General features: G+C 37.9%; 1 protein-coding gene across 20 annotated transcripts in view; it reads left to right on the forward strand.

Annotated features, from left to right (window-relative positions):
- picalma (phosphatidylinositol binding clathrin assembly protein a) overlaps positions 1-26,931 on the forward strand; it is a 49,046-nt gene that overhangs the window by 12,310 nt on the left and 9,805 nt on the right. For 9 of the 20 annotated variants that reach the window (XM_088638957.1, XM_088638963.1, XM_088638960.1 and 6 more), the window contains 15 exons: positions 7,854-7,996; positions 9,623-9,698; positions 11,776-11,878; positions 12,384-12,477; positions 12,901-13,012; positions 15,102-15,208; positions 15,299-15,340; positions 16,395-16,480; positions 18,422-18,545; positions 19,213-19,349; positions 19,883-19,983; positions 22,033-22,185; positions 23,198-23,281; positions 23,607-23,684; positions 25,531-25,641. In XM_088638957.1, the coding sequence (XP_088495083.1) occupies positions 7,854-7,996; positions 9,623-9,698; positions 11,776-11,878; positions 12,384-12,477; positions 12,901-13,012; positions 15,102-15,208; positions 15,299-15,340; positions 16,395-16,480; positions 18,422-18,545; positions 19,213-19,349; positions 19,883-19,983; positions 22,033-22,185; positions 23,198-23,281; positions 23,607-23,684; positions 25,531-25,641 (1,551 nt within the window). The remainder of the gene's footprint in view (positions 1-7,853; positions 7,997-9,622; positions 9,699-11,775; positions 11,879-12,383; positions 12,478-12,900; positions 13,013-15,101; positions 15,209-15,298; positions 15,341-16,394; positions 16,481-18,421; positions 18,546-19,212; positions 19,350-19,882; positions 19,984-22,032; positions 22,186-23,197; positions 23,282-23,606; positions 23,685-25,530; positions 25,642-26,931) is intronic. The other 11 variants (XM_088638970.1, XM_088638971.1, XM_088638974.1 and 8 more) reach the window with 5 other exon arrangements.

A 26,931-nucleotide genomic window follows, 5' to 3' on the forward strand; every position in this document is an offset into this window, starting at 1 on the left:
CCTTGTGTTTGGTTTACGTCATCCAGCATTTCGAGATTACACTTCTAGGTGAACCTGTCAGCAGTGTAATGTTACATCTATGTGCTGTCAGCCTTTTCTATACCACGTGGGGCTTACAGATATCCCTGGATAACGCAGTGAATGAGACTAAATGGTGCAGCTCAATAAGGTTATGCTGTCCTAGTTTAATTTTTTTCTAAGATAAAGGAAAAATATAGGCCACAATGCTAGCCCTTGTCTAGCATTACAGCTTAGCTTTCTGTAATGATGCTCAATGTCAACTGTAGTCAACTGTAGTTTGAGCTGCACATTGATAAAGAAGGCACTAACCTTGCAAAAGATTTCTACACTTTTTTGCGAAGATCAGTATCTCTGGCAATGTAAACACGCAGCAGGAAGTAGTTTAAATGATTGGGAAATATTTTTTTAAAGATAGAAACAGGGGTACCCTAGATACAGTCTTGTTTCTTCAAAATTATTAGGCTGTTCCATGAAAGTGTAGAAATTTTGAAATTCATATTTCTAGAGCTCTATATAAACTTGAGTTAATGAAAAATGTTTTTCATATTTATGAATCTTAGATTAAGTCATATTGAAATCTTGCTAACTGCTGCTGAAAAGATCATTTTGTACTTCATGTTAAAAATAAATGGTCAGACTACAAAGTATTAGTAGTAAGTGATCGTAGTTGAGAAATATAGAATAAGTACTCCACAGGCAGTGTTGTCAAGCAGTTAATCATTTCTAAAAATTACAGCTAATCAGAAAGTATGGTGCTCTAGTGCTGTTATGCCATGTGTCCTTAGGATTGTATAGTATTATCCTTAACAATCTGTGCTTCTATAAAGAGAAATTTTAGGAAAAGCCAGTGTAGTTCCAAATGTTTAATTTATTTAGATTAACTTATTATAGCTTTATTTTTGGTTCGTAAGTCTTTATTTGCTGAGATCCTTGAATAGAGATCGGGAGACTTTTAAGTAATTGTTTATTAATTTGACATGAACGTGCTGATGTAAAAAAAAAAAACACTTGTAAATGGTTGTGAACAGCTAATTCTAAGCCTGAGGTCCTGAAACAGAAATTCAGAAAAGTGAATCATCTCTGCTTTGGAAGAAAAAAGGGTGTTTTGTTAGTTTTTAGTTTGCTTTGCCATTCAGAATCTTGAACGTTTTACAGTCGGGAAATCTATGTAGCCTATATCTCTGTTACCCTGTATATAAGATTTACTTGTCCCAGCACACTCCTTCCTGCTAAGCTGATGGCATAATTCATATTCCAACAAGGAACAGACTGCAAAGCAGGCCTGTTAGCGGAGCCAGTTCGTCCAGCTGGACAGTGTGGGAAGCGGTGGAAACATCTCTTTTTATGGGCTAGTACGACCCCAGGTGCACACCCAATTTGGGTTATTTGGTCATGTTAACACTAGGACTTTATTGCATATTATACTATAGAAGGTTTCCTGAAATATGTATTCAGCATTAAACCAAAGCAAGGACTTTGTGTGATTTACTGTCTGTGTTTCAGGTCTTTACAGTTGTTACATCCCAGATTTCTTTGCTCAGTAAACACTGCAAAGGCTTAGAGAGGTATATTTGGCATCATTCTCTTGACATGCTATATTGAAAGGAGCACCCATAATAGATATCTTTGTATTACTCCAGGCAGAGAAATGTTCTTTTGCTTAGTGACCTGGCATACTTAAGAATACTCTTGACACTCTATTGAGAATGTCCTTGAATAACAGATCCATCAGAAATGTAATTTTTACTGGCCTTCCTAGTGTTTTGAATGTATGGCTCAAATATACAACTTTTTCTTATTAGAATGAGTTTCTTTTTAAAATGCCCTGTTATCAAGTATATGTGATTTTCTCAATAACTGCATTGAGTGTTTAACTTTAAAAGATTGAAGAATGAACCCATTGGATTCTGCTGAAGGATAAATTGGTTATGTGCTGCCCTGCCTTTATTCCCACATTAAATGTTAACATTAAGTGTTAAACGTGTGTGTCTGTACTTGGCCCAGCTGTGCAGTGTGCTTGAAAGAAATTGCTGAATTAAGGAAAAGTAAAGGTTATTTTTGCAAACTGAGTAAAGTCTTGTATTCGGGAAATATGCTTCAAGATTGCAGCATCTCCTCAATTAGTATAATAAAACCTGTAATGCAAGACTTCAGCAAATCCCTGTTTATTTAGCTTCCTGGGCCTCTTTAACATTTACACTAAGGGAACTGTTTGAAAACTGAGCTTTGACCGCCAGGTAACATGAAAATGTGCTTGCATGTGCCAGGTTATTAGCCTTTTCTTCTTTCTAGAAACAAAACAGTTTATTCAACCTTGCTTTTTATGTAGAACTACATAAAATCATCAAACAAAAAAAGGTTCATTATCCTGTGTACTACAGTAAATCACTAAAGAAAGTTACATTTGTGATGCCGTCATCCTTAATAGAAAGTGTTTTCTTTTGAGATTTAATGCGGTCTGAAGTAAAGAATTGCGTAAATTAGTACCTCTGCTTGTCACATTAATATAGCTACCAAAACATTTCATGAAGCAAGTGTTTAATTTATGTGTTTAGCAGCAGTAATTGCAGTTAATTGCACACTGTGTTTAAACTGAGAAAATACATAGGCTTATCTTTCTCTGCTCAATACAGCATCTCATCCTCTGTATCAGAGCCCCAGACTTGTTGAGCTTGAGCAGAGAAGCTGGGCCTGTGCAGGACCTCGTCCTGCACCCTTTAGTTTGCAGTATGAGCTTTTTATTAGCTGGCCTTTCACAAAATGAAATTTCTTGTTGTGACTGTCAAAATATTATGAGTGCATCTTTCTTTGTCATGGATATACCGAAGTAGAGGTGGGTATTTCAAAACCTCAATTGTTACAAAGTAACCAAATTGTGTTTTTTTATGTGCTTCATTTCTTTTTTAATGAGGTCAGAAGATAATCTAGCAGCTGAAAATACATATTGGGCTGCTCAGACTCAAACAAGGGAATTATATGTCTCCTGTGCTAAAAATTTATTTCAGAGTACATTTAGTTAGACGCATGAAATGACTTCTCTTTTACTTAGGACCTCAGCATGATCCTATAAAAGCAGGAAGCAGGTGAATATGTTGTTTTTGTTTGTGAATGTAAAGCAGCCACTTTGTTTTTTCTCTGTATTCCTTACGTGTTCTCACTCAGAAAGCACAAGCCATTCAGCTGTATTTCATCTAAAAGAGCGGATTTCTTTGCTCAGTAAACACTGCAAAGTATTCAAAGAATTCTCCCGTATTCTGGTTTGAAGCCAGATGTACTGTACTCTTCCAGAATCTTACCAAGGCCCCGTTTGTCACAAGTTGTTGGTTGGTAGCAGTGTTTAATTTGATCATACCATCTAGTACAGCTCGAAACATTGACGCCGATTATGCTTTCTGTTGCAAAGCAGAAGGGATGAGTATCCCACTGTTGATTTAACAGCCTTTCCACACTTTACAAAACGTTGAAGCCTTGAAGTGTTCCTCAGTAAAGGTCACTGCCACTACCACATTTCCCACATGTACGTCATCTTGATAAGAAGGAAAACACACCTTCGTCACACTTTACTCTTAGGCATAAACAAAGGTTTTTTGAAGATCTTTATCTACAGGTTCAGTCTGAAAGCTTACATTCTCCTCAGTTTCCATGTAAATGCAATTTAATTCTATGTGGATGGAATTTTTGTCTTAATGTTTTCATATCAACATTTTATACCACTATAACTTTGCTGTTCATACAGCAATACACAGAATTGTTTAAAAGAAGGCTACCTAATAAAATATTTATCTAGTATTCATCTGTCATGCTGAAATCTGGCATGTGCGCGATGTAAATATTATATTAGGGCAGCATCATCCTGCTGTTATTTGAAATCACGTGATTACTTTTAGTGTAGCTAGCCAAGTGTTTCTCATTTTCTGTCAGCCCAAGAATTAAAAGGGTCAATGAGTTCCTTTTTTAACCATATAGCCATGATCATTTATACTTTAATGCCATGATAATTGTATTTATTTCTTGGAGTGACCGCCTAAGCATTCCAGTTTAGGTGTCCAGCATTGGACGATTTTAATGTCTAGGTTCTGGTGCATGGAGTTTTTTAGTGATTATTCCTTCAAAATACACCTAAGCAAGATGTTCTTCTTTGGAGAGGTGGTGGGTGAAAAGTATGTGACAGATGAGCAGATTTAAGGCCATGTGACAGCATGTTGTTATTGAAATATTGATATGTTACAGTACCTCCCTTGATCTCCTCTGAAGTCATGTTACTGCCTGAGGATCAGTTAGGGAAATTCTAGTTTTTCAAGTATCTGGGTAGATAGAAATCTTATACTGTTTTGGGTTGGGACCTCTTCCCCCATATACACTTATCAAGAAAAAAAGCTTTGTTTTTTTAGAAGTATAGTCTACCTGATGGATATCTTCATTCCCGACTTCAGTTTCTTGAGTATGAAGCAATGCTTTGTTAAAACGACTCCTCCTTGCAGATTCCACATTGCTGTTTGGTAGGTTCATAGTAGGGCAGTGTATCTCAACCGGTGCGCCTTCAGACGTTGATGAGTGCGCGACAGAATTTTGGAAGAGACACGTGTGAGAAAAAACAAGGGCCACAGGCACTCTACAACTGCACGTGCGGGAATGGTGTGTGGTACCAAGCAGAGTTTTTATTTACATTTAACGGAAACAGAGAAAAGAAAAAACGAAAATATCTGAGAGCTGAGCAAGAGTTTTACTGTCATCGTCTCCTCTCAGAATAACTATACATTTTGAGGCAAACGCAGAGGAAACACTGAAAAAAAGAGTTTTGTTTCTAACATTAATTATGTCCCCATGTCTCAATTTACAAACATAACTCGTTGCTGGAAAAACGTTTGCAAGTGAAATTTTGTAAGCCAGAAACAAAATACCCATTACTTTACATGTAAAAAACTATGATTTGTTCTCAAGGTCTAGAAAATCGGTGTCTTCATTATTTGTAACCCTAACAGGGCAGGACAGTTGTCAAAGTAAGACCTCTATTGCTTGTGATAATTCCCTTACTTACTCTAGTAGTACAGTCATTAATCTAAATATACGAGGTAAGTGTGTTATGTATGGTCACGCTATGAGGATAGCATCCTCCATTCAGCTACAAAGGCCGTGCCTGCGATAGAGTGAAAATCTCTCTGTCACGGTAAAAAGCGGGTATGAAAATGCTTCGTTATGGTGAAAAGTTTTAAACCGGTTGTTCATAAATCTAAGGATGGCTATACTGTACTTGCTGGAGTCATTGATATACTCCTTAATATTCTATTAATTACTGTATGCTCCGCATTAAAAGCTTTATCTCTTCAATACATTTTCCCATGGGATTCATTTCAGGAGTCATTAAAGTGACTAGGGGGCACACAGAGTTGATGTATGAAACAAAATGCTAGTCCTGCATTCTATTGCGGCAAATCACTGTTGTCTTAACAAAAGAAATATGACCCTAGGAAAGTTTATCCTGCTCTCATCACTATTTTTTTTTAGCCAACGAGCATATGCAGACTATATCAGTTATGTGATTTTAGCTCTGTTTAAAGATGAAGACTACTCAATTATTACGGCTGGATAAATGACTAATTTTGTTTCGTGCCCTGCACTGCAGTTTCATTTAAGAGAAAAATTATAATGCCACGATTTCCCAAGTTTGCCTTTTCTCCCTGTTATCCTATCTACTCTATCTAGTCTTTCCTTGGCCTTGGATTGTCAAAAGACTGTAACTGAACTGCACGTCCTCATTGTGTGGACTCTTGGTCTTTAGCTGTACTGCAGTATGTTCTTGTGTTACTCTGGAGTATTTTGACATTTAATATTTTGTTTTTGAAGACAACCTGTAACAGAGTTTTGACTACAAATATGTAAGATTTTGATTTCAACCAAAAACTCGTCAGTACATGTTCTTTGCCCTTGTGCATTTTTTTCCAGACTCCCAAGTACATAAATGTAATTACATTTGTTGTCACATGGGAGATTTGTTTTTTGAGTCAGAGCTATGTTTATCTTAAATTGAGGAAAATACTGTAATATCAGAATGAGTTAGAAACCTTGTCAGCCAACATTCCGTGCTCTGGTTTTTAAGGTCCGTTCTGTTTGGTTTAAATTCAGGTTTGCTGTAACTGTCTTAATGTCCATGGAAGTCAGAGGTTCAGTACAAAGATCATTTGAAATGTATATAACAGAGAAGAACTGTTGACATTACCCTGAACATTGTGTGTATTTCAGTATGATTCATCTTCCAGCTAAACAGGACAGTATAAGCTGATGAACATAACATTTAAGCCCTTGTACAGTGTCACTAGCCATCATGGGTAAGAACATGTGCTGCAGAAAATGTTGGTTTCTTTGCTCCAACTTATTGAGAGCTACAATTTTATGTTCAAGGTATGAAAAAGGTGTAGCCTACAGCATGCATTCAGCTGTACAGATTGTTGCTATCCAGTTGAAATACTTGATGTAAGGTGCTATTCGTTATGCTTGCTGCAGGTCTGCGCTAAATTCTAGAATTTCATTTAGACTTGTTTCCAGTGCAAGTGTTTTAAGAATAAAAAATAAAATAAGGGATTGCGTTCAAGATTAAGCATTCCAGTTTCAACTGGGAAATATGAAACTTGGAACAGTTATAATATGAAAAGGGATAAAAAGATCTGTGTCTGCAGGTATAGTCTTTTGGGCTTTTGTTTGTAACATGTTAAACAAAAAGATCAGAAGAATTAGCTAGAATATCAAAGTCTTTCTTTAAGTAATGTTGAATATCAAATGGGGATCAAAGCCCCCCCAACATGCTGAATATAAGATCCTCCGCAAATCATTCAACACAAACGTGCACTGTTGTGCCACAATAAACTTGGATCTGAAGTTTTAACAGTTGGCAGGGGGCAGCAACTAAATTTCATTGTCCTTGTTGCTCTCTGAAACTGAAAGCAAAACTTATTTTCTCGACACAACAGTGTCTCTCTCGAGCGACATTTTGAGCTGCCCCTGAAAAATCAATTAACGTTTTTCAGATCACTTGCTTTTTCCCAGTAGTAACTCAAGGCCCGAGTCAGCAACATATACCTAATCAATTTTAAAGGCTGAATATTATTAGGCTAGATTTGATCAGAGCTAATTTGTCTTCTTTTAGTTAGAAATGCTTTTGGAATGATCCACATGTGGTTTGCATCCTGATTATGCTTTACTTAACCATTATTTTATTACCTATTTACAAGGGGCAAAAGAATTGTTACAGAGCACCATTTGGACAGAATTGAAGACATTTGGATTGTGCTTAAGTTCTAGAATCTAGTTGGGCTCTTTTCTTTAAAGAGGGGAGGGTTGTGATTCTGGAAGATATGATCCAACATTGAAGATGGGTTTCATGGTGTGAATGTAAATGAGCTGTAAAGCACTGGCTTAACTTGAAGCCAGATGGTACTGGAACTGAGCCAAGGACAAATAATATACAGGGTTTCGTCTCACTATAGATATATGTTGTATCTGCATTCTCCATATGGATATATAAATATGAAAGGTTTGTGTATTCTTTAGGTCAACTTCTCTACTTTGGAAACAACAGAAAATTGGGAGAGAGAGGTTAAGGTTTTCTTAAGGTGCAATGAACTTCATATACAGTGCTTTGTATCTGACATGCGGAACTAATTTTTGTGAAGTGGCATTATTGATGATTCTCCAAGGTGACAAGTGAGAAAGTCAGATCTCATTTCTTTGAAGTCTTGAGATCATACGCTTCCAGTTTCTCAGTTGCTGTATATGACCTTCTGTCTTGTCCTCGTAGATGCAGATAATCACTTTGTCCCACTTTCCTTCCTCTCCAGACCTGATCCAGTGTACAAATGAGATGAACGTCAACATCCCACAGTTGGCAGACACACTTTTTGAAAGGACTACAAACAGCAGCTGGGTGGTGGTCTTCAAAGCTCTCATCACAACACACCACCTGATGGTTTATGGCAATGAGGTAATGGGTCTCTTCAGTTGAGCACAATCTTCCCAGTGTTTTCTGTATGAATGCTTCTGTCTGTTTTCACAGTATCTAGTAGTAGTCATCCTCTTGGCCTTAATTTAAAAACTTAAGTGAAAGAGCTTTGTTAGTAGAGTGAGTACAGTGGATACCTATCACAACAACTTATTGCATAGAAAGTTCTGATGTTTATTGAAAGTTAATGGCATAACCTTCTCTGAGTTTAACCTCACAGACCCATGACTGTTTTTCCTACTAGACGAGTCAGTTGTGTTAGATGAAGAATATTTAGGTTTAGTGAATCTAGAAATGACTGGCCTTAAGTTTCAGTTACAGGGAAATTATTAGAAGTAATTTTTGGAAGTAGCTTCATATGATGACCACATGATCTAAACTGATTACCACAATCAGTGGTAGAGACTCATGTTTTTCATTTTTAAGATTGCAATTTAATTACATGTTTAATCAGATATAAATATTGGAGATCAATCACGAAAAGAATCTTCTTAAGTCTGTTAACTGATTTTTAAATGTTTCTTCAGAAGAATTAAGCTGATTGGTTGTGTATGTAAATTACTTTTTATAAGTGATTCCTAAATATTTTGTAAGGGTGTTATTAAAAGCCTTAGAAAACATTGTTTCTGTATCTTAAAGAATTTCACTGTTCATGCAGAAATTGTCAGGATTTACTAGACTGTAGCCAAGAAGCTTAAGACATGTTAAAAATGCTAGTTTAAAAGCAAAAACATACAAGCAGCAGCCTCATCCACTTTCAGGATTTGAAGGTTGTGCACGAATTCATCATTTAACTTAAAATTGCTGTTTTTCAGACGTGATTCTTAAGAAATTCAGCAGGACAAGTTAAGGGAAAGAATTCTTCAATATACTGTACATGTATACCCGTGTGTGATTGTGAGCTTTGTGGCTGCGAGTTGAGACGTGAAAGATTTACAATTGGGTAATCCATGTCAGGTGGTTATATCACAGATAAATGGCGAATTTAAATGAAAAAGGGGCTCGTCTCTCACTGTACAAAAGCAGTATTAACCTTGGCTGGGCAGCTGTGCCTCAATCCAAATCAATAATTAAAACTAGACTGTCTGCAGCCTCGCGTGACAAGTTAAATGTGCATTTATCGTACAGTATCCTCTGTTAGGAATAGATGTAAGGAATAGATGGCTCTAAAAGAAATGTGCTAACTTTCTCAGTGCATCTGTGTTATAAGCCGATTTTCTTTGGGGGAAAAAAATGAAAATAGGCTACCACATGCGATATTAATTTTATCTGTTCAGCCCCCTTTCCCTTTTTAATTACTCTTATTTTGTACTACTTTTAAAAGTCATATTGAAGCAGTGTATTGTTGCCTTCAAGAGAAATAATGTATTTTGTTTTTGCAGCTGAGGACTGCTAAATCCTTCAGTTGGTCGATGTAGCACACAATTTTAATTTACTTTTACAGATATTTTAAACCAGGCGTAGAACTCTTAAAGTGATTTATGTACAGTGTAACAGTTTGCATTGCTGTCTCTGCTTAATGTTTTAATTTTATCCATGTGGATTGCTATGCTCTTAACAATACATATTATATGTTCTGCCATATCAACCTTATTTTTTGCATTGTAGCGATTCATCCAGTACTTGGCTTCAAGGAACACATTATTCAACCTGAGCAATTTTTTGGACAAAAGTGGCTTGCAAGGTGAGTGAATCCAAGCTAAGCCTGTTCAGAATCATTATTCAAATGTAAATCGTCCGTCTTATTGTGCTCCTCTGAGTTATTTTACACTTTTTGCTCAGAAACAAAATGAGGCATCTCAGCTGGGGGTCTTGTTGCCTGAAAATATTCATGTGAAAGGTAGCAAAAGCACACGGTGTTATGCTCTCAGCTTTTTCACTGACAAATGTAAACCTTCTGTTTGAAACGCGACGGATTCCAACTCTGCCGAAGAAATACTGTAAGGGAGGGAGGAGAAGAGGGAATAGTAGCAGACTTCCATCCATCACTTGGTGTGCAAGAAGGCTGAAGCCTGGTGTCATTCTTGTGAGAGATGATAGTAGAGATGAAGCTCCCTGTGTGTGATGCCTTGTCACTGAAGACCCTAAGGCAGCTGTCAGAGGGGAGGGCTATAGGAAGATGCAGGATCTTTTCAGCCCAATTCCCTCAGTGCATCTGCTTTCCAATCTTATATGGCTTTCTGCACAGTGATCGCTTGACTTTTCAAACAAGTACCTTTGCTGAGGTCCGTTAGGGAAGCTCCTTTTCAATGTAGCTAACTACTGTTTTTGGCGAGCATTTAATGTGATTGTATAAACAGTCATTGGTGTAAACCCTCCTGTCCCTTTCGTAGAAGATGCTGGCAGGAGGGGAGCCTCCCTGTTAGGAAATGACAGCAATTTATAGCTGCGTGACGGCAGAGTGCAGTCGGGAAGCATCTCCAGCCGCTGGAGCTGTCAGTTTCTGATGCCGGAGTTCTCCAAGGACTTGTCAGGAGTCTTCATTGGGTTTTGCTGTGTTTGCTGCTGGTAAATGCTGCTGACTGGAAGAAAAGGAATTAGAAAATGTAAAACATCCCACTGTTTTTATGGCGCCCTCGAAACCTATGCCAGTTTTTGAATATTTTCAGTTTCTTCACTTGCACATGGTCACCAGTTGTGATAAAAGTTCCCCTGCACACGTTTTTCTAATGAAGGTCTGCTTTTCATATCTTGGCAGTGTTTAAGTTACACATCAGCCTTTTTATTTAATGCAGTAATCTTGCGATCTGCCTAGAACAGATTAGAGCAAGCTCTGCTTATCCAGCACATTTTACGCAAACCTTAAATTTTATTGTACCATTAATGACCATTTGCAACTTCACATTTAAGTTGGTTATTTAAAACCTTTGAGGTGACCATGGCTGATTAAGATATTTTTAGCTATATATTACATTGGCTACATGTCTGCTTTGCAGATATTTGTGGAGTAGTTCTGATTAGGTCAGCAAGCTCTTTCACACGGCATTCTTTCTCCTCATAGGTCCTGCTCAGACATTCACAGCGTGTCTAGACTGTGAGGAGGAAGCCAACCACAACTTGGGACTCTTTTATGTGGCTCTCTTTAATTTCTAGCAGGAAAGAGTCCCTTTTTGTTTTGAAAGACTCCCCGAGACGTGTTGAGAAAGGATTCATTTTCCAATTGCAGCATTTCCCCTCACTGAAAATCTTTAGACTGTTAAGTGTTAGGGAGTACGGTGGGCTTGGGTTGTGGCTAACCCTTATCTGTAGCAGAACCCAGAAATCCGAAGCTGCCTTTTTGGCCCGTTTCCTGGACTCGTTGAGTATGGGGCTGTGCTGTTCAACAAATAAAGTTTGGCTTCTTCCTGGGCATCGTGGGAGTTTTACGTAAATAGAAGAGAACTGTAGCAGATGTGAATGAGACAGTAAGGGGAATCAGAGATCAGTGTGATACAGTATGTTGTATGAGCTGTAGTTGCACAGAGCAGCTTGGCAATGCTAGTTTCATACTATTTCCCAATTATTACCTGAATTTTGAGAAGCACAGCTCTTCACATGCTTTTGCAAACCCTTGTCCGTAACTTCTGCCCAGTACATTACAAGAAACAGATCATTGGGATAGAAACGGACTTAGTAGTTTTACAGAAGTGGAACAAAGCTTTATTTTAAAAGCTTAAAGAAATCTGTATATTACCCTTGCGCATTTTGAATTCCTTCCCCTGCGGTGGTGTAAAAGATCTGTTGTAATTCTAACTTTTTTTCACCTCTTTTTTTTTTTTAAGGGTATGACATGTCAACATTTATAAGGCGGTATAGCCGCTACCTGAATGAAAAGGCAGTTTCCTACAGACAAGTTGCTTTTGACTTCACAAAAGTTAAAAGAGGGTAAGATATTTTTTCCTATAGTGCTTATAAAGAGACTCTAATTGATATTTCTTTAGTTTCTTTTTTTTTACAATACCAGTATTTAAATTATAGTGGTATTTTGTTTGCTCTCCGAGGTTTTAGATGCCACTGAATAAAAATGAAAAGATGTAAGACCTTGTTAGAGGTTACAGATTTTTATGTCTCCTCCCAAAACTTAAAATATTGATGTTTGCAGTGGTAAATTTTTAATTGAAAATCATTTTCACTTTCAACAGATGTGGTTCTTAAAAAGGCAATGAGTTAACTTCTATTTTGGAACGGGGGTTTATTTGTAAAGTATGACACCAAATGGCATTTTAACATACTGATCTTCCAGAAAAAGCAGTCTGTTACTGCTCATGAGTTTCTTCCTGCTGGCCTGTAGCCTTACAGGTGCTGTTTTCTGTTGATAGTAATTTTCAGTTGGAATTTTAAGCAAGTACTACATTTATATTTATTGTTTCTGGATTTTTTTTTCCTGCAGTGCTGATGGAGTGATGAGAACTATGAACACAGAAAAGCTTTTGAAAACCATACCCATAATCCAAAATCAAATGGATGCACTCCTTGATTTCAATGTGAGTTCTCATTAAGTACGGTCTTTTTTGGCAAGATGACAGAGTTCACTACCTTCTCTTAGCATAGTTTTAATTCACAGCACAGTGTGTATTTTATTCAAATTAAAATGTATTTAAGTGTATAGGTTTAATGTTGTCCCTAGACATTAGAACCCATAAATTAATGCACTGTACTCACTAGCACAGATCACGTAAAAAGTTGCAGAATTATGTTATTCACCTCTTTTTATGTGGCTTTTCTTACAACAATCACTGGTGATTAGTGATCACGTTTTGAAAGATATGCCCCTCTGCGATCTAAGTAACTTTGATATGCCTGGGTGTGTATTTGGATGCTTTTTGTGAAGTTTAACACTTGGGGGACGTGTCTGTGGTAATGGAATAGCTTATAGTGCTGCTAAGATCAATGTGGGTTTTCCACAGGTCAATGCCAATGAACTAACAAATGGAGTCATCAACGCGGCCTTCATGCTTCTGTTCAAAGATGCAATCAGACTGTTTGCAGCTTACAACGAAGGAATTATCAACCTGCTCGGTAAGCAATTTGAGTTTACCCATAGAAGTTGGTGTTCATTTCCTGGAACCAAACATAATGTGCTTCCATCCCAGCAGTCTCCCTCCCCGCTTGAATGTGAGCTTTTACGTTTTCCCTCTGAATCACTTTTCTCTTTGTGAAGTTGGTTTAAAAAACAATTTCTGTTTTTCAATTGGAGCCCAACAGCTCCCCAGCTCTGATGCTCAAGACCTCAGGGTCTCAAGGATTAAATGACCTTGCTTTCATTGCTAAACTAGGCCAGTTTATCCTTTTCCGGGTTTGGATGGTAATTTAAGGAAAAAAGGAAAAAAAAAGATTATATACTTCAAGTACTGGGGTTGATTAGGTCTGGTTCTGACCCATTGTATTATAAGTTTCTGTAGTTGGCGAAGAAAATCTACCTGAAAACAGCGGTGAAATTCTAAATCGTGGTACTATACACACTAAATAGACGTATATATCTTGAAGTAAAAGGTTGTTGAATAAGTACTCTTTCTATTAATCCAATTTGGGTAACTGTATCCTTGTTTCTCCTGATCTGCTTAATTTGAGATTCAGGCTATTGTTCTGTTGCTGTGCAGGAGAGACTGATCAGAGGACACCGATGTTGGCAGTTGCCTTTAATCATTGTTTCAACATTTGTTTATTGCCTGTGCACATAAACCTTTGCTCCTTAGGCTGGTGTTCTGAGATAATAGCAGGCCTCTGTAGTTACCAATGGCACTGTATCCACACTTCATTTTGACATGGCACCCCCTTATCAGAAAGGTTGCTGTTGTTTATGTTTGCAGATAGGTACAGAGTACTGAGAAGCAGTTTTCCTTCTTGGAAATGTCATCATTCACATTCCACCATTGCAATTCAGATTTCCCAAGAAGGAGGGGGCTGCAGTCTGATATAATTGTAGTAGTATCTATTTTCACGTCAACATAAGAATTTATTTTTACATTTAGATGAATTTGTTACCATCTTTGTGGTAGTGCATTTTTACCCTCTGTGATACCACTGTTCTCATTTTTCGGCATATTTTTATTGGAAATATGGGAAATGGGGCTGTCGGTCGTTTTCTGACACATGCCTGAAGAGTGAAGGTAAAGAAAGACAGTCCTTGTCAATTTTCAAGGTCAGGTGTACTGTACAAGCTCTGTCAATGGGAATTTGTTTTCCTGCCAATCGCTGGGCATCCCACAGAGTATATAACAAAGCTGTAGGTGAACACACTTGGTATTCTCACTTCCCTGCCTTATGCCCTTTTAGTCTTTGAAATGTAATGATTATTCGAATTCAGGAGCTTCCTAACTGTGACTGCTCAAATAGTTCAGTTAAATCAATCTCTTGTGTAGCAGATGAAAACTGCAATCTCAGAGATCGTTTGGAGGGCTATAGGGAGAAGAACAAATGGGATGGAAATATTGGGTGGTTGCCAGTCATATTTTGTGCAACTTAACTCCGTTTCCTGTTTATGGTTAGAGAGGCAGACATCTGTTTAATCTATGAAAATGAGAGCATGCTTGTGTGGAGCTGACATGTTGGTGTGATTCCTTGTCTGCTTGCGGCATGACTATTACTGAGGGGGTACAAACTCTTCCAGAGAAAAGGTCGATTGGAAGAATTTTGGATTGTGCAGCAAACACAAAAATGGCTAAATTACACTTCATAAAACTGGTTTAGTGTTGGTTTGCAGTCACTATCAACTGTTTATTTTAACGTCACACTCTAATTTAAAATGTCAAATGTGTACTTTGTTCCAGAAATATATTTTCTTCAAACTCTGACTCCTTTTAGTAAGGTGATAAGTATTGTTAATGAAAAGACATGTAGTTTAATATTGCTCCTCCCACCACTACATGAGAGTTTTTTGAAAACCTCAGTAGCTCCCAGTACAGGTGGACTGTACTGTAAATGAAGCCTGTGGTGCTGACAGAAACAATAACATTGGTTGTATAGAACATGGAATGAATACAATAGAATGTAAACCACCTAGCACTTTGTATTTTGTCTGTTTTAAAGTAGCACCTAATAACATGTATGATAGCACACAAACACATTTCAGAAGTGTTCTTATTCCCATTCCTGTTTCAAATTACAGAGAAGTACTTTGACATGAAAAAAAACCAGTGCAAGGAGGGGCTCGACATCTACAAGAAATTCCTCACTCGAATGACCAGGATCTCGGAATTCCTCAAAGTCGCCGAAGTAAGATGTGATGGGGTTGTGCCTATTTGGGAGTTAAAATTCAAGCGCAGTTTGTCAAGACTCTAAATGGCTCCACTTTTATTTCAACAGCAAGTTGGGATTGACAGGGGAGACATACCAGACCTGTCTCAGGTAAGAAGGCAGTGCTGCTTTCTAGCGCAGGATAGCCTGAAAATCTCTGCTCTTCTAGCTTGACTTCTTTTTAGTTTGAAGCTAATCAGTATCACCTATCCTTGTGTATAGTTGAGCTCACTTGCCACCTTTCCAGTCTTTAATGCTATCTGGCACTAACTCTTGCACAAACTTTCTTCAGATTAGGCACTGCCAAGTGCATGAATGCTTCCAGTGCATGTAGCTGATAGGGAAATCTTTTACCTCCTTTTCTTGACTTGAAATACAGCAAATAAAGGTGATAACACGGGTCACTGTGGTATTTGTTTGGCCATCTATATTGGGCACTAAATTAAAGGAACATCAAAACCTAGGAATATAGAAAAGTCTGGGTTCAGGTGCACCCAAATACCAGGCCACCTTCAAAAGGCCAGAGGGCTGGACGTGCTCTTTGTGTTCACCACAGCATCAGCAGGCTGAGAGGGTAACCACTCGTCTTCTTATGTAGGCAAACGTGTGTTACAGTGCAGTGGTATACTGTAGCTTCCTGTAATGGCCATATTCATGTTGGTGACATGTGACTCAAGCTGGGAGTTTTTCTGGGTGCTCAGATGAGTTCGTAAAAGTACTCAGCAAAATCTGCTGAGACACATGGCTGATACTTGAGGGACTTTCAGTAAGGGTTGTAAAGGTTTATCCATGTGATAACGACTACTTTTACATGTTGCAGTTTTGTAAGAGGAAACAGTTTTTTTTTTTTGCCCGCAAGCAATTAGTATGTAATGATGCTTATTTCAGTAGCAGCGTTGAGTTATTATGTTCACTTGAATAATATACAAAACTGACTGAATGCTAATATTTTCTATATCTTACCATTGCCACCTTTATATTCTGTATCTTCCCTATCTTTCCATTTTCAGTTTACAGTATGTGTAAGTATCTGCATCTCACTCTTTTTATATGTATATGTTTTGCGATTGCTTGATTGGTATTTAAATTTAAAATACTGCATGTTTTTATTAATTTAGTTTATTATTTTTTGCTGACAACTGAAGAATTGTACCAATTGTCCTAGGCCCCCAGCAGTCTCCTTGATGCTTTAGAGCAACACTTGGCTTCCTTAGAGGGGAAGAAAGTCAAAGATTCAACAGCAGCAAGCAGGCAAGTTTTACTTTGTTCTGTTACAACTGTGTTCTGCCTTCAGATGTGGCTTGTTTTTTTCCCAAAGAGATGGACATTGTTCAGAGGTCAAGCCTTTTTTTGCATGAATTGCGAGTTAAAAATGGAAAAACTCCTAAGGCTCGTGCTGTAAAAGTACCTGGGCAAGACATTTTCCTTCTGATAACCAGCTGTTTTCAGTCTGAGATTTGTATTTCTTTTTTTTATTTCTGAGAAATGCTAAATAACAATTCTGATATTTGCACCAAGCAAGAGGGTACAGAACAAGAACCACCTTTAATCACCACAAACATTTCATTTACAAGGAATTGACTCTGGTGTACTTGGTGCTGCAGAAACATTCTACATATACAGTACCATGCACAAACAAGACACTAGTCAAAAGTAAAAAGACAGCCCTGGGATAGAAACTGGTCAGGTACCAGGTGGTCCTGGTTGTAATAGACCAGTAGCGTCTTCCTGAGGGAAGTTTATGAAACACATGGGTGAGAGGGGTCAGTAGCAGTCTTTCCAGCCTGTTTCTTTAGTCTGGAGCTGCGCAGTTCATCAATGGATGGCAGATGACAAACCAATGACCCTCTCAGCAGAGCAAAGAACACACTGCAGTTTGCCTTTGAAGTGGGCAGATTTGCCAAATCAAACCGCTAAAGAGGCAGTCAGAATGATCTCAATAATGGCTCTGTAAAACTGCATTCAAATTGGTTGTGAGACACCAAAGTGTTTTAGTAGGTGCACGAAGCACATTTTCTGCTGTGCTTCCTTTGTGATACTGGTCATATTCATGTCCTGTTTAAGAGTATTAGAGATTATAATTCCCCAGAATTTAAAGGACTCCACCTCATTCACAGCCAGACCATTGCCTATCAAGAAATCAGAAATCAACCATGAATTCCACCATTTTCAGGGTATTAAGCTCTAGGTGGTTGTTAGCACACCATAATACCAACCAACTTGCTTCCCTCCTGTACATACTGTATGCACTTTTTTACCATATCATCATTATTAGGGTGATGTCATCCGCAAACTTAATTTGCTTGACAGAAGAGTCGCTGGAGGTGCAGTTGTTGGTGTGCAACAATAGGTGTAGAAAGGGATGAACGAATATTTGCCTTTTAGAAAAGCAGCTTTTGAGAATGTATAGAACATTTCTCTTATCTGATCAGACTGCCTGAGCTACTGGCAATAAAAGATGCATTGAAGCGCTGTCAAAACACTAAATTCATAACCTTTTACATTATCTCGATTTTCTTGTGTTTTTTTGTGTACGTAAGTGAATTGTCCTTCAAGCAGTTATCGTGCCATTTTCAAATCTTTAGTATTTTTGGGCAGAAGGCATTTTTCTACATTTATTTCATAACTTTGCCAATTATTTTGAACACTTAAAGCGAAAGGGGCAGCCTGTAAACTTGACCAAAATCTGAAAATGGTCAATTAAATTCTATTAAATCATTTGGGATTCTGACAAGGTACGCAATATTATATTCATAGGTGTACAGGGACCTTTAAGTGCTGCCTACTTTTGTAGTAGACAGCATATGGTTTGTTTTAAAAGCAGTGGCTATAGAGGAGTTTTTTAAAACTTTATTTTCCCTAAGGCAGTAATATACAATTCAAAACATCCGTCTTTCAGTGATTCTCCCCCACATGTTTCGACCTAAAGGTCCCAAAGATAGTCATGCAGCAACAATGAGTGCCTAAGCTTCACATTTCAACCATGAGCCCCTCAAAGCCAGGTATTTTTGAAGAACTATAGAAGAGTCTGGTGCAAATTATTTTTTCCTGAATATCAAAAGTCCTGTTTTCCCCATGTTGAAAACGGGATCAAGCTTATATAAGTTCAGGAACGCCAGCGAGGCACTTTGTGTGCGGCACGCTCTATTGTTGTGTGTTGAACTCCTGTGTCTTCCTTCCTGGCGTTCCCAGGGCCAGCACTCTCTCAAATGCTGTCTCATCACTTGCAAACACTGGCATATCTTTCACCAAAGTGGACGAAAGGGAAAAACAAGCAGCTCTGGAGGAAGAGCAGGCTCGCTTAAAAGCATTGAAGGTACTCTTTTTTTCTTTAATTTATGCTCTGGATTGGCTTTCAGAATGTCTAGTTAGCTTTTTTTTTCTCTCTTATTTATTCAGCCACAGGATGTGCGATTTCCAGCTCAGCTTCCTTTCTGATAATTTATTTTGTGAAAGGAACTGAGTTTGAGTCTTATCACATGCATATTTTTCGTAACTGGACTGTCTGTAATTGGATCCAAATAAACTGCTGTACTTGAGTACATTAACCCTCAGCACCGGCAGCCTGTGCCACCTGTGTGTCCTGATAAAACTGGATCTCAGAATCTAAGGGTGTTTTTTCCAGTTCTTCCTTCATTTCCATTCCCATGTAAGGATTTGGGATAATCAGTCTTTCACAGAAATGTTCAGGAATAAGTGTGGTTCCATCAGATACATTTTAAGTCAGAGTTTAAGTGATCTGTACTGAGTTTGTTGATAAATTTCCTGAAATGCTGAAGGAAATGGTCTGGGTGTGGAATGTTATCATTTCAGTGACGCCACCGACTGCCAACCACATGAAAAACAAAAAGTCCACTTCTTTTAAGATGCAGTTTTTCCGTTCCACAGTCCTGTAACAGAATGTATTCATCTCAGATTGCATGCAATGTAGGGCGACATTGAGAGTTCTGTCTGGAAGTTAATTTTTAGCCGCTTCTACCTAGGAACAGCGGCTCAAGGAGCTGTCCAAGAAGCCTCCTTCCTCTGCTACCACCGCCGCGTCCCCAGTCTCCACCACCGGAGGGAGCATCAGCACAGCGCCCGCCATTGACCTCTTCTCCACACCTAGCTCCACGAACAGGTCTGCACTGTAGACAAGGGGTTCCAGCACCCCTAGGGGGGTGGTATTAGTGCATAAAGGGAAAAAAACAAAGTTGCACAGTGTATGAGACTCTTTAGTTTTCACCTGGTACTCTGTATAATCTGCATCAGTAAGGTTGGATTCTATGAAACTATTCCTTTTCCACAGAAATCTCATAACGTCTGCAAATCAGCTGACAACTAAGGTAAAAATTAGACGACATTATCGATAGTGGCAGCTGTTACATTTGTGTAACTACAGAGAAAAAAATGCAGAAGCTTCGATATACTTAACGTCTGGGCTTCCACGGGTCTGGTGCTGGCAGCAATGAAGGTATCGATTGCCTGTGAAATTCAGCTCCGAACCATTCTTGTACACTAGTATTTCAGATTTTGCCACGTTTATCTTCTGTGTTTAAATGTTTGTGTTTAACCTTTGTGTGGCCATGGGCTGTGAGGAAAAAAAAAATATTTCTTGATGCTTACGTTTTGGCCTGAGAGCGGATAATCAGCTGCTCCGATTTGTCTCCTCAGCACATCAAAGGTGCCGAATGACTTGCTCGACTTGCAACCAACATTTCAACCATCAATGCATCCCATCTCCACTGCACTGCCTACAGCTAACACATGGGGAGGTACGTAGCTTGGACAGAGTGTAATTGTGTGAAAGATCTGGCTGAGTAGTTGTACATGCAATTCTTTAAGAAAGACATGGGGCCCTAAATTCAAGCACTTGTTTCCTTAAGCTCCTAAGTGTTTTAAGTATAGGGCCCATGGTTCTCATTTACATGATAGCCACAGATTGGATTCTGTCAAGTAACAAGGAACTGTATTTAATAATGCAAATGTCTTTAAACCCAATCAAGTGCTATGTAGGCACATCTCTGCTCTATGCATTCACACATGTCACAGGCAGTGAAAATGAGAGTTTCTAGCTGAAAAATATCTTTGGCAAGTGAATCGGAGCATTGATTTTAATTGCATGACAGTTAAAATATTTAAAATTGTGGCAGGCACGCACTGCTTTGTATTGAGTTACAGAATCACAGTACTGCTCTTTTTAGGAAATTTGGATTAGGAAAATCCACCTAATAATTCTTTGGTTTTGTTCCAAACTCAGATATGTTCTGGTTATCACTAGGTAAATCCTAGATTCCCTATTTAGAGAGTAGTCATATTGATAAATAAGAGATGGTGTAGCAGCCTGTCCACTAGTCAGTCTCTTAAGGCTTTCTAGTTTATGCTTTCTGCTAGAGATAGGGAAGGGGGGTTTAAATAAACATTTTTATCACTGGTGCCTGCAGTGCCTAGCATTATATACTGTAGGTAGACCTTGTGGAAGTCACTTGGCAAATACTGATGATAACAGTTTGATTCAGTTGAATAATATCACAGGGTTCTAGAATACTATTCCTATTGTGTGTAGCATCCTCTGGTTTTAGTTCCACCTGAGCTCACAGTCATATAGTTGGGTCTGTTTCATTTAATAGCATTATTGTAATAATAATGAATTGCTTTTGGAAAGTTTCATGTAGTCTAAGACAAGTAAGTATAAGATAGATGTTGACCTTCTAGTGTTGTTTTACTTAATTTTTTTGAGCGGACCTGTTTTAGTGAATGACACAGGAAATGGTGTTCTTTTGTGGAGATGATATACCAGAGAACTTCTCATCTCCTAATGGAGCACACCTGTCTTAATTTTAAGCAGTGTTGAAGTTATACTTTACATCTTGGAGATCTTCTTAAAATGTTATGGATTCCTTGCATTCATCCTAAACACCATAAAAAACAATATAATACAGAACTGAAAATCATCACTTTTTGTTTTCATTATTGTCAATTCCTAAGCACTGGTTCCTGGGAGACAGCTGCTGTAAGTGAGCAACTTGTGAGAAAACAGAAGCAGTTTTGAATTTGCTCCTAGTTTCTAAAACATTTCTCTCCCTTCTGTTTTGGAGGCCAGTGTTAAACAATTCCAATAAGTGAATCACTACTGTTTAGTCTGTTACAGAGCTGTGCACACAATTATAGGTCTTGTAAAGGGGACTAGAAACGTGATTGCTAAAGTGAATTTCATTTGGTAAAATTCCAGCTCTGTAAAAGGTAAGTCTTTTTAAAAGCATTGGATGAATACTCTTCAAAAGAAATATTGGGGAGTACAAAGTTTTTTTTCTCTCTACATTATTTTTAATAGATTTAAGCAAGTTCTTACTTTGCTCTTCAGAAATTATGTAAAGAAAATTTTCTCCTTCTAGTTCATCTGAAAAATTGTAAAACGATGGGTAAAAAAATCTCTTGAACATAACCTTCAAAAAGAAGCCTGGTTTGCACATGATAGAAGTGCATATGCTTTTATTTCTCTTCCCATTTTCAGTTGTGTAATTTCCTGGGTAGCAGCCACATAGTGTTGAAACTGCAAAAACTTTCAAATATCAAAAACACAGGTTTCTTAATTTTCAGGTTTAGGATGGATTTCATTGAAATCAGTTTCAGTATGTGAACAACAATCCAGATTTATCTTTAAAAGCCCCTAATACAGTTACTGTTTTTCTTGTATCTGTTCTCTCTGCATGCCTGTTTTAAGCACACATCCTGAGTTCTTTCAGTGTTCTTTTGTCTTTCTCGTCACCTCTCCTCTTCTAACATTTGCCTGTTCTCTTTTTTTCTTTCCTTTGCCTGCCTAGATCCTTTTACTTCTACTGAAGCTGTTGATGACTCCATTCCAAACTTAAACCCTTTCCTTACAAAACCTGTTGTCGATGCTGTCCATCTACCTGTTGTGTCTTCAGACGCTGTTAGTTTTTCTTCTAGGACACCCAGTCATGAAATGTTTGGTGGTAAAATACCTTTTTTTGTTCTCTTACTCTTCGTTCTGGTGATACTTTTTTTTTCTCTTACTCTTTGTTCTCCTGCGGTGTCTGTTCTTTTCTTGTTCGGCTGTTCCACACTGCGGAACAATGTGTGTAGTTTTTCCTGCCCGTGTAAGGTGTGTTTGCTGCATTGCGCTTATTGTTGGATCATTCAACCTGTTGTTTTGTAGAGGGGTTTTATCATGTTTTAAAAAAGTCAGATTCTCATTTTCAAAGCTTCAAGCTCCATTTAGAATGATTTTTCATGATATTAGCATAAAAGGGATATCTTCCTTGTGGTTGCCCTGTGCAGAAGTACAATTCATTTAGTTTCCTTAAGAAAAATAAAGAAATGGAGAAAAAATGTTAAGCATTCTAGTTATGAGTCTGAAGGTCTTTGGTTTGTTGATCCATTTAGAGAAATCCCACTGTGAAGGCAATGCTTTTTTGGTTTTCTGGTATCTTGCTTGGCAACAAAGTGGTGGGAAATCCATTCTAAAGCCCTCTGCTCTTTAGCTCATAGACAGCAGTCCTCAATTTTCTAAAGCTGTCAGTGGGGGTGGAGCTGTTTCGGTTTTATTCTGTGGGGACTGAGGAGACGTGGTCTGGGTTTGTTGGGTTGAATGGGCGTTTTAAGAACCTCTTCAGGACGTGAACAGTATGAGGTGGGGTAGTGAGTACTTCTGCCTTTCAAATGCTGGATTTCAGAATGAGACAGGAAGAAATCCCAAACTATTTTTATTTAAATTGCTTATGTATTCTAATAATTCAACAAATTTGACAAATGCTCTTGTTATTGTCTCCAGCTGTTGGAAGTCTTAATAAAGATACTCTTACTACTTATTTAATGTATTCATATGCTGTCTGTCAGTATGCATAGAACTGTGTTCTAATTTATTTTTTAGACATTTCTGTAAACTTTTTTTTTTCCTCTAGGTTTAGCAATTAAGTGGAAGTAGACCATGTTTATTCCTGAATATTAATATTTCTGATTCTCTAGATCGTTTCAATCCATTTATTGACTCAAGCTCTTCAGTTGCAACCAATTATGAACACACATTTCGGATAGAGCAGTTTATCTCAGGTACTTTAATTGTGAACCATTGCACCTATGTTTTCTTCTAACTGAAAACATAGGCATCTGAACCTTTGCCAGGTTCAGTTGTGGAGACTACAAAATGTAGTAGCTCTCCTTTTCCCCTAGGTACTCTGTAGTACATACTAACATTGTACTGTAGTTACCTGTTTGTGTTTCGTACTTTTATTATGTTGTTCTATCTTTGTTGATGTGAAAACCTACATTCGTTTTGCTGTTGATTTCTGAGCTTTTATGTTTTGCTCTTTGCATCATTCTCTAAACCTGTTTTTTTTTCTTGCTGCTCTTTTCATGCCTAAATTGTGCCTGTCAGATTCCTTCTGTGGTCCATCTTACCCTAATGCTCCCCTCTTCCACACTGAGCCCTCCACAGTAGCGGGTCTATTTGGAGGTAGGTAGCTGTCGTTGTTTCTCCTCTTTTGTTCAGTCCCTCCAACCCAAATCTATCATCTCCTTGTCGATAAAGACAACACACCTTTCCTGCAAAATGTTTTTGTGCGGCACATTTTTAAACACTGGCTACTATTGAAGCGTGGATTTGTAGATTGTAGATTGTTTTGTAGAAGCAGGGTGTACCTTACGAAGTATGCTAGCCTTATTGGGGAAAAAAAGCTTTGAACATACTTAATGGTTCAGGTAATTAATGTTGGCTTCTTTGAGTGCTGCCATGACTTTCAGGCATCGATAAACTGCTGATAGTAAAATTGTGAAAAGCTGTTGCAAGCTGTAATCCCCCAAGTAATCTACAGATAATTTGTAACCTGTGTATGTGATAATTGTAGAATATGATTAATGGGGGGAAAAGTAGTGTTCCCATCTGCACATAAATATTTGTTACTCTTTCATTTGACACTGTTCAAAAGTTTTTAAATTACTTTATTCACAACCAGGAACGCAGACTGTAAAAAATGGTTTATGGGGAATTGTATATTAATTTTTTACTGGCACATCCTTTCTCACTGTTGACAGTGTTTACCTCACTGCTCAGGACAGTTCTTAACAGATTTACTTTTTTTTGTTGTCAGAAATACATTTTCAGATGGGAGTGCTTTAAATATGCACCATCTTTACAATAAGAGATGTGGAATGAGCGCATATTTTCTCCCTGGTATTGGGAAGTGTTTCTGAACGTACCCTTAACAGTCTGTTGGATTAAAGTCTTATATTGACATTTGTGAAACTGGATTTCTAGATTTAGTGTAGTGTACTTCGGCCTCTTTTGAATGTAACATTGAGGTGTGTGTGGTGGTATTACATACTACACTTCTTGTTAAATTACTACAGAGTGTCCTGTGAAGTTGAATCAGCAGAAGGGAAACATGCGCAAGCATGCAAAAGGAAGAAATTGTTTAAAGTAAAAAAAATAGGGTTAGTTGTTTGGAATGTTTAAGTAAATAAACTGCTGTGATTTTGAAATAGCTGGACCTCTAGGGAACAGTACAAATGAACCTTGACATGCTTTATTAAACCTTCTGTCTGTAGCTGGTTAGTACCAAATAGGACCAAATAAGTACAGGGCTAAACTAACTTGACATGGGGTAGGACTGCACAGTTGTGCAATTTTATTAACTAGTGCTTATAGGTGGTCATTGTTAACGTATCTTTTTCAATGGAGAAAATTGCTTTTAGTTTTTCAGACATTATGTGGAATTATATGGAACATATGTAATGTTTGTAGTGAGAGGCCAAGCTAGCCCATTTGGTAGAAGAGAAGCTTGTTTTTTAAATAGTTTTAAGGACAATAATTACTGCTGGTGAAAAGAAAAAAGTTATGAATAACCCTTCCAACTCCTATGTGACTTTTATAGGTTAATTAATATCCTGATTTTACAGTATAGAGTTTAGTATTTCTTTATTCTTCATTCATATTTGGGATTGTCAGATCTGTCATGTACTCAATAAAATGTAGAAATGTCTTTCCATACATTGGATGACTCTTTAACCCATCAGGAACCCTTCTTAGTTTGTCCCAGTTCCCCCAGTTTTTATTGTCTGAGATGCTGGTGGTTTAGAAATTCTGTGCTTTCTGCTTGTATTTGCAATATATTTGAACTAACACATTTCATCAACGTGAAACAATTGCAGCGAAACTGCCTTTTGGATATGCAGATGTACCTTATTTACAAAAGGTCAAGGGTTGTGCTTTTGATTTCACCATTAAAAAGCTGTTTCCCTGATACTTTGAACATTAGCAGCTGTTAGACTGACCTGACATTTTCTGTCATCCTGTTTTGAAGGGTTCACTGCGTCTCCAGCTTCTCAACCACAGACCTCAAGAGGCCTTAACGTTGACTTTGACTCTGTGTTTGGCAATAAATCATCTTCTGCTAATAACCTGGATTCTGCTGGTAAGACTTTGTGTTGATGCTAATGTGTATCTTCATGGAAAAATCATGGTGTATCACCCTTTGCTCACAAGTATTTTTTATTTGAACTGTGAGGAGAGGTAAATCTATTGGATGTTAAAATGTTCTTTGGAAAAGAAAAAATCTAACAAATCAGTTTGGTGATTTTAGTGTAGTTATACAGTACATTGAGTGAACAAAGGGTATACTTTGGTAGTAGAGCTGAGAATTTGTGATCTGCATGATTGTATTTTTGATGTGTGCAAAGAAACAGCAGTTTTGAGATGACTCCTGTGTGTGACCAACCTCACTGTTTCAGAATGCTTTCACGGTCATCTAAACTCTTTCATGGTCCTACTAGAATGAATGTTGGTGGTAAAACTGTAATGTAAATGGAAAACCCGCATTCAATTTTTGCTATCAGTTTTGAATTGGAACTATTCAAGGGCTTGGTTGTTTTAAGGGGTAAACATCTTTTTGTGTACAGTCACTTCAGATTCCTATTGAGTAATATCAGTCCACATCTTTTTAGACATAAAGCTAATGAGACTGATTTTTTGTGACGTTTATTCCTTTTGCTTTTCCCATGACTAATGTTTCGGAAGCCTGGGTGTTGTGTTCCCAAGTGGGACAACTTCACGTGCGCTGCTCGTTTTTTGACATTTCTACCTGGCAGTCTTACCAGTCACACTCTCTTAACCTGTTTTATACTTCAGTGGTGAACTACTGTTAATTTTGATCCTTCTTACTAGTTAGTATTTAATGGTCTTTAACCCATCTGCCTTGAAACTTCAGTGGATGTTTTTCAATAAATGCTTAGAGTTCTGAATCTGAATGTTTTGCAACTCCGTTTAACGGACAGCTGTTTGGGAACTGTGATTTAAGTACATCTTTGTGCCTTTTCCTCCAACAGTGTGCTTAGGTGCCATGCTTACATTCCACTGCTTAGAAGAGCACACCTAACCCAAGTCCAAAGAGTTTCTATTTACCATGCTTGAGCTGTGAGAGGAGCATTCAGAGATACTTCCTTCTTGCACACAGTAACTCTGTGAAATGACCCCAGACAGACTGCAGTATCTCCTTTTCATTCTTTCTGCTGTTTGCCTTTTCAGTTAGACTAGTCGGTTAAATGCCAGCATGGAGTATAAAGTATCTTCAGATGGAATTCAATATATACTGCTAACAACAGAAAAGGAAAATTTAGTTCAAGAGCACAAACCACTACAAGCAATAATAAAATGGAAGCTACTGTGAACTGTTGACATTAAACTGAAATGGCCGCCAGTACAACTT

The sequence above is a fragment of the Lepisosteus platostomus genome, chromosome 7 (assembly GCF_059453375.1).
Source record: "Lepisosteus platostomus isolate fLepPlt1 chromosome 7, fLepPlt1.hap1, whole genome shotgun sequence".
NCBI classification, from domain to species: Eukaryota; Metazoa; Chordata; class Actinopteri; order Semionotiformes; family Lepisosteidae; genus Lepisosteus; species Lepisosteus platostomus.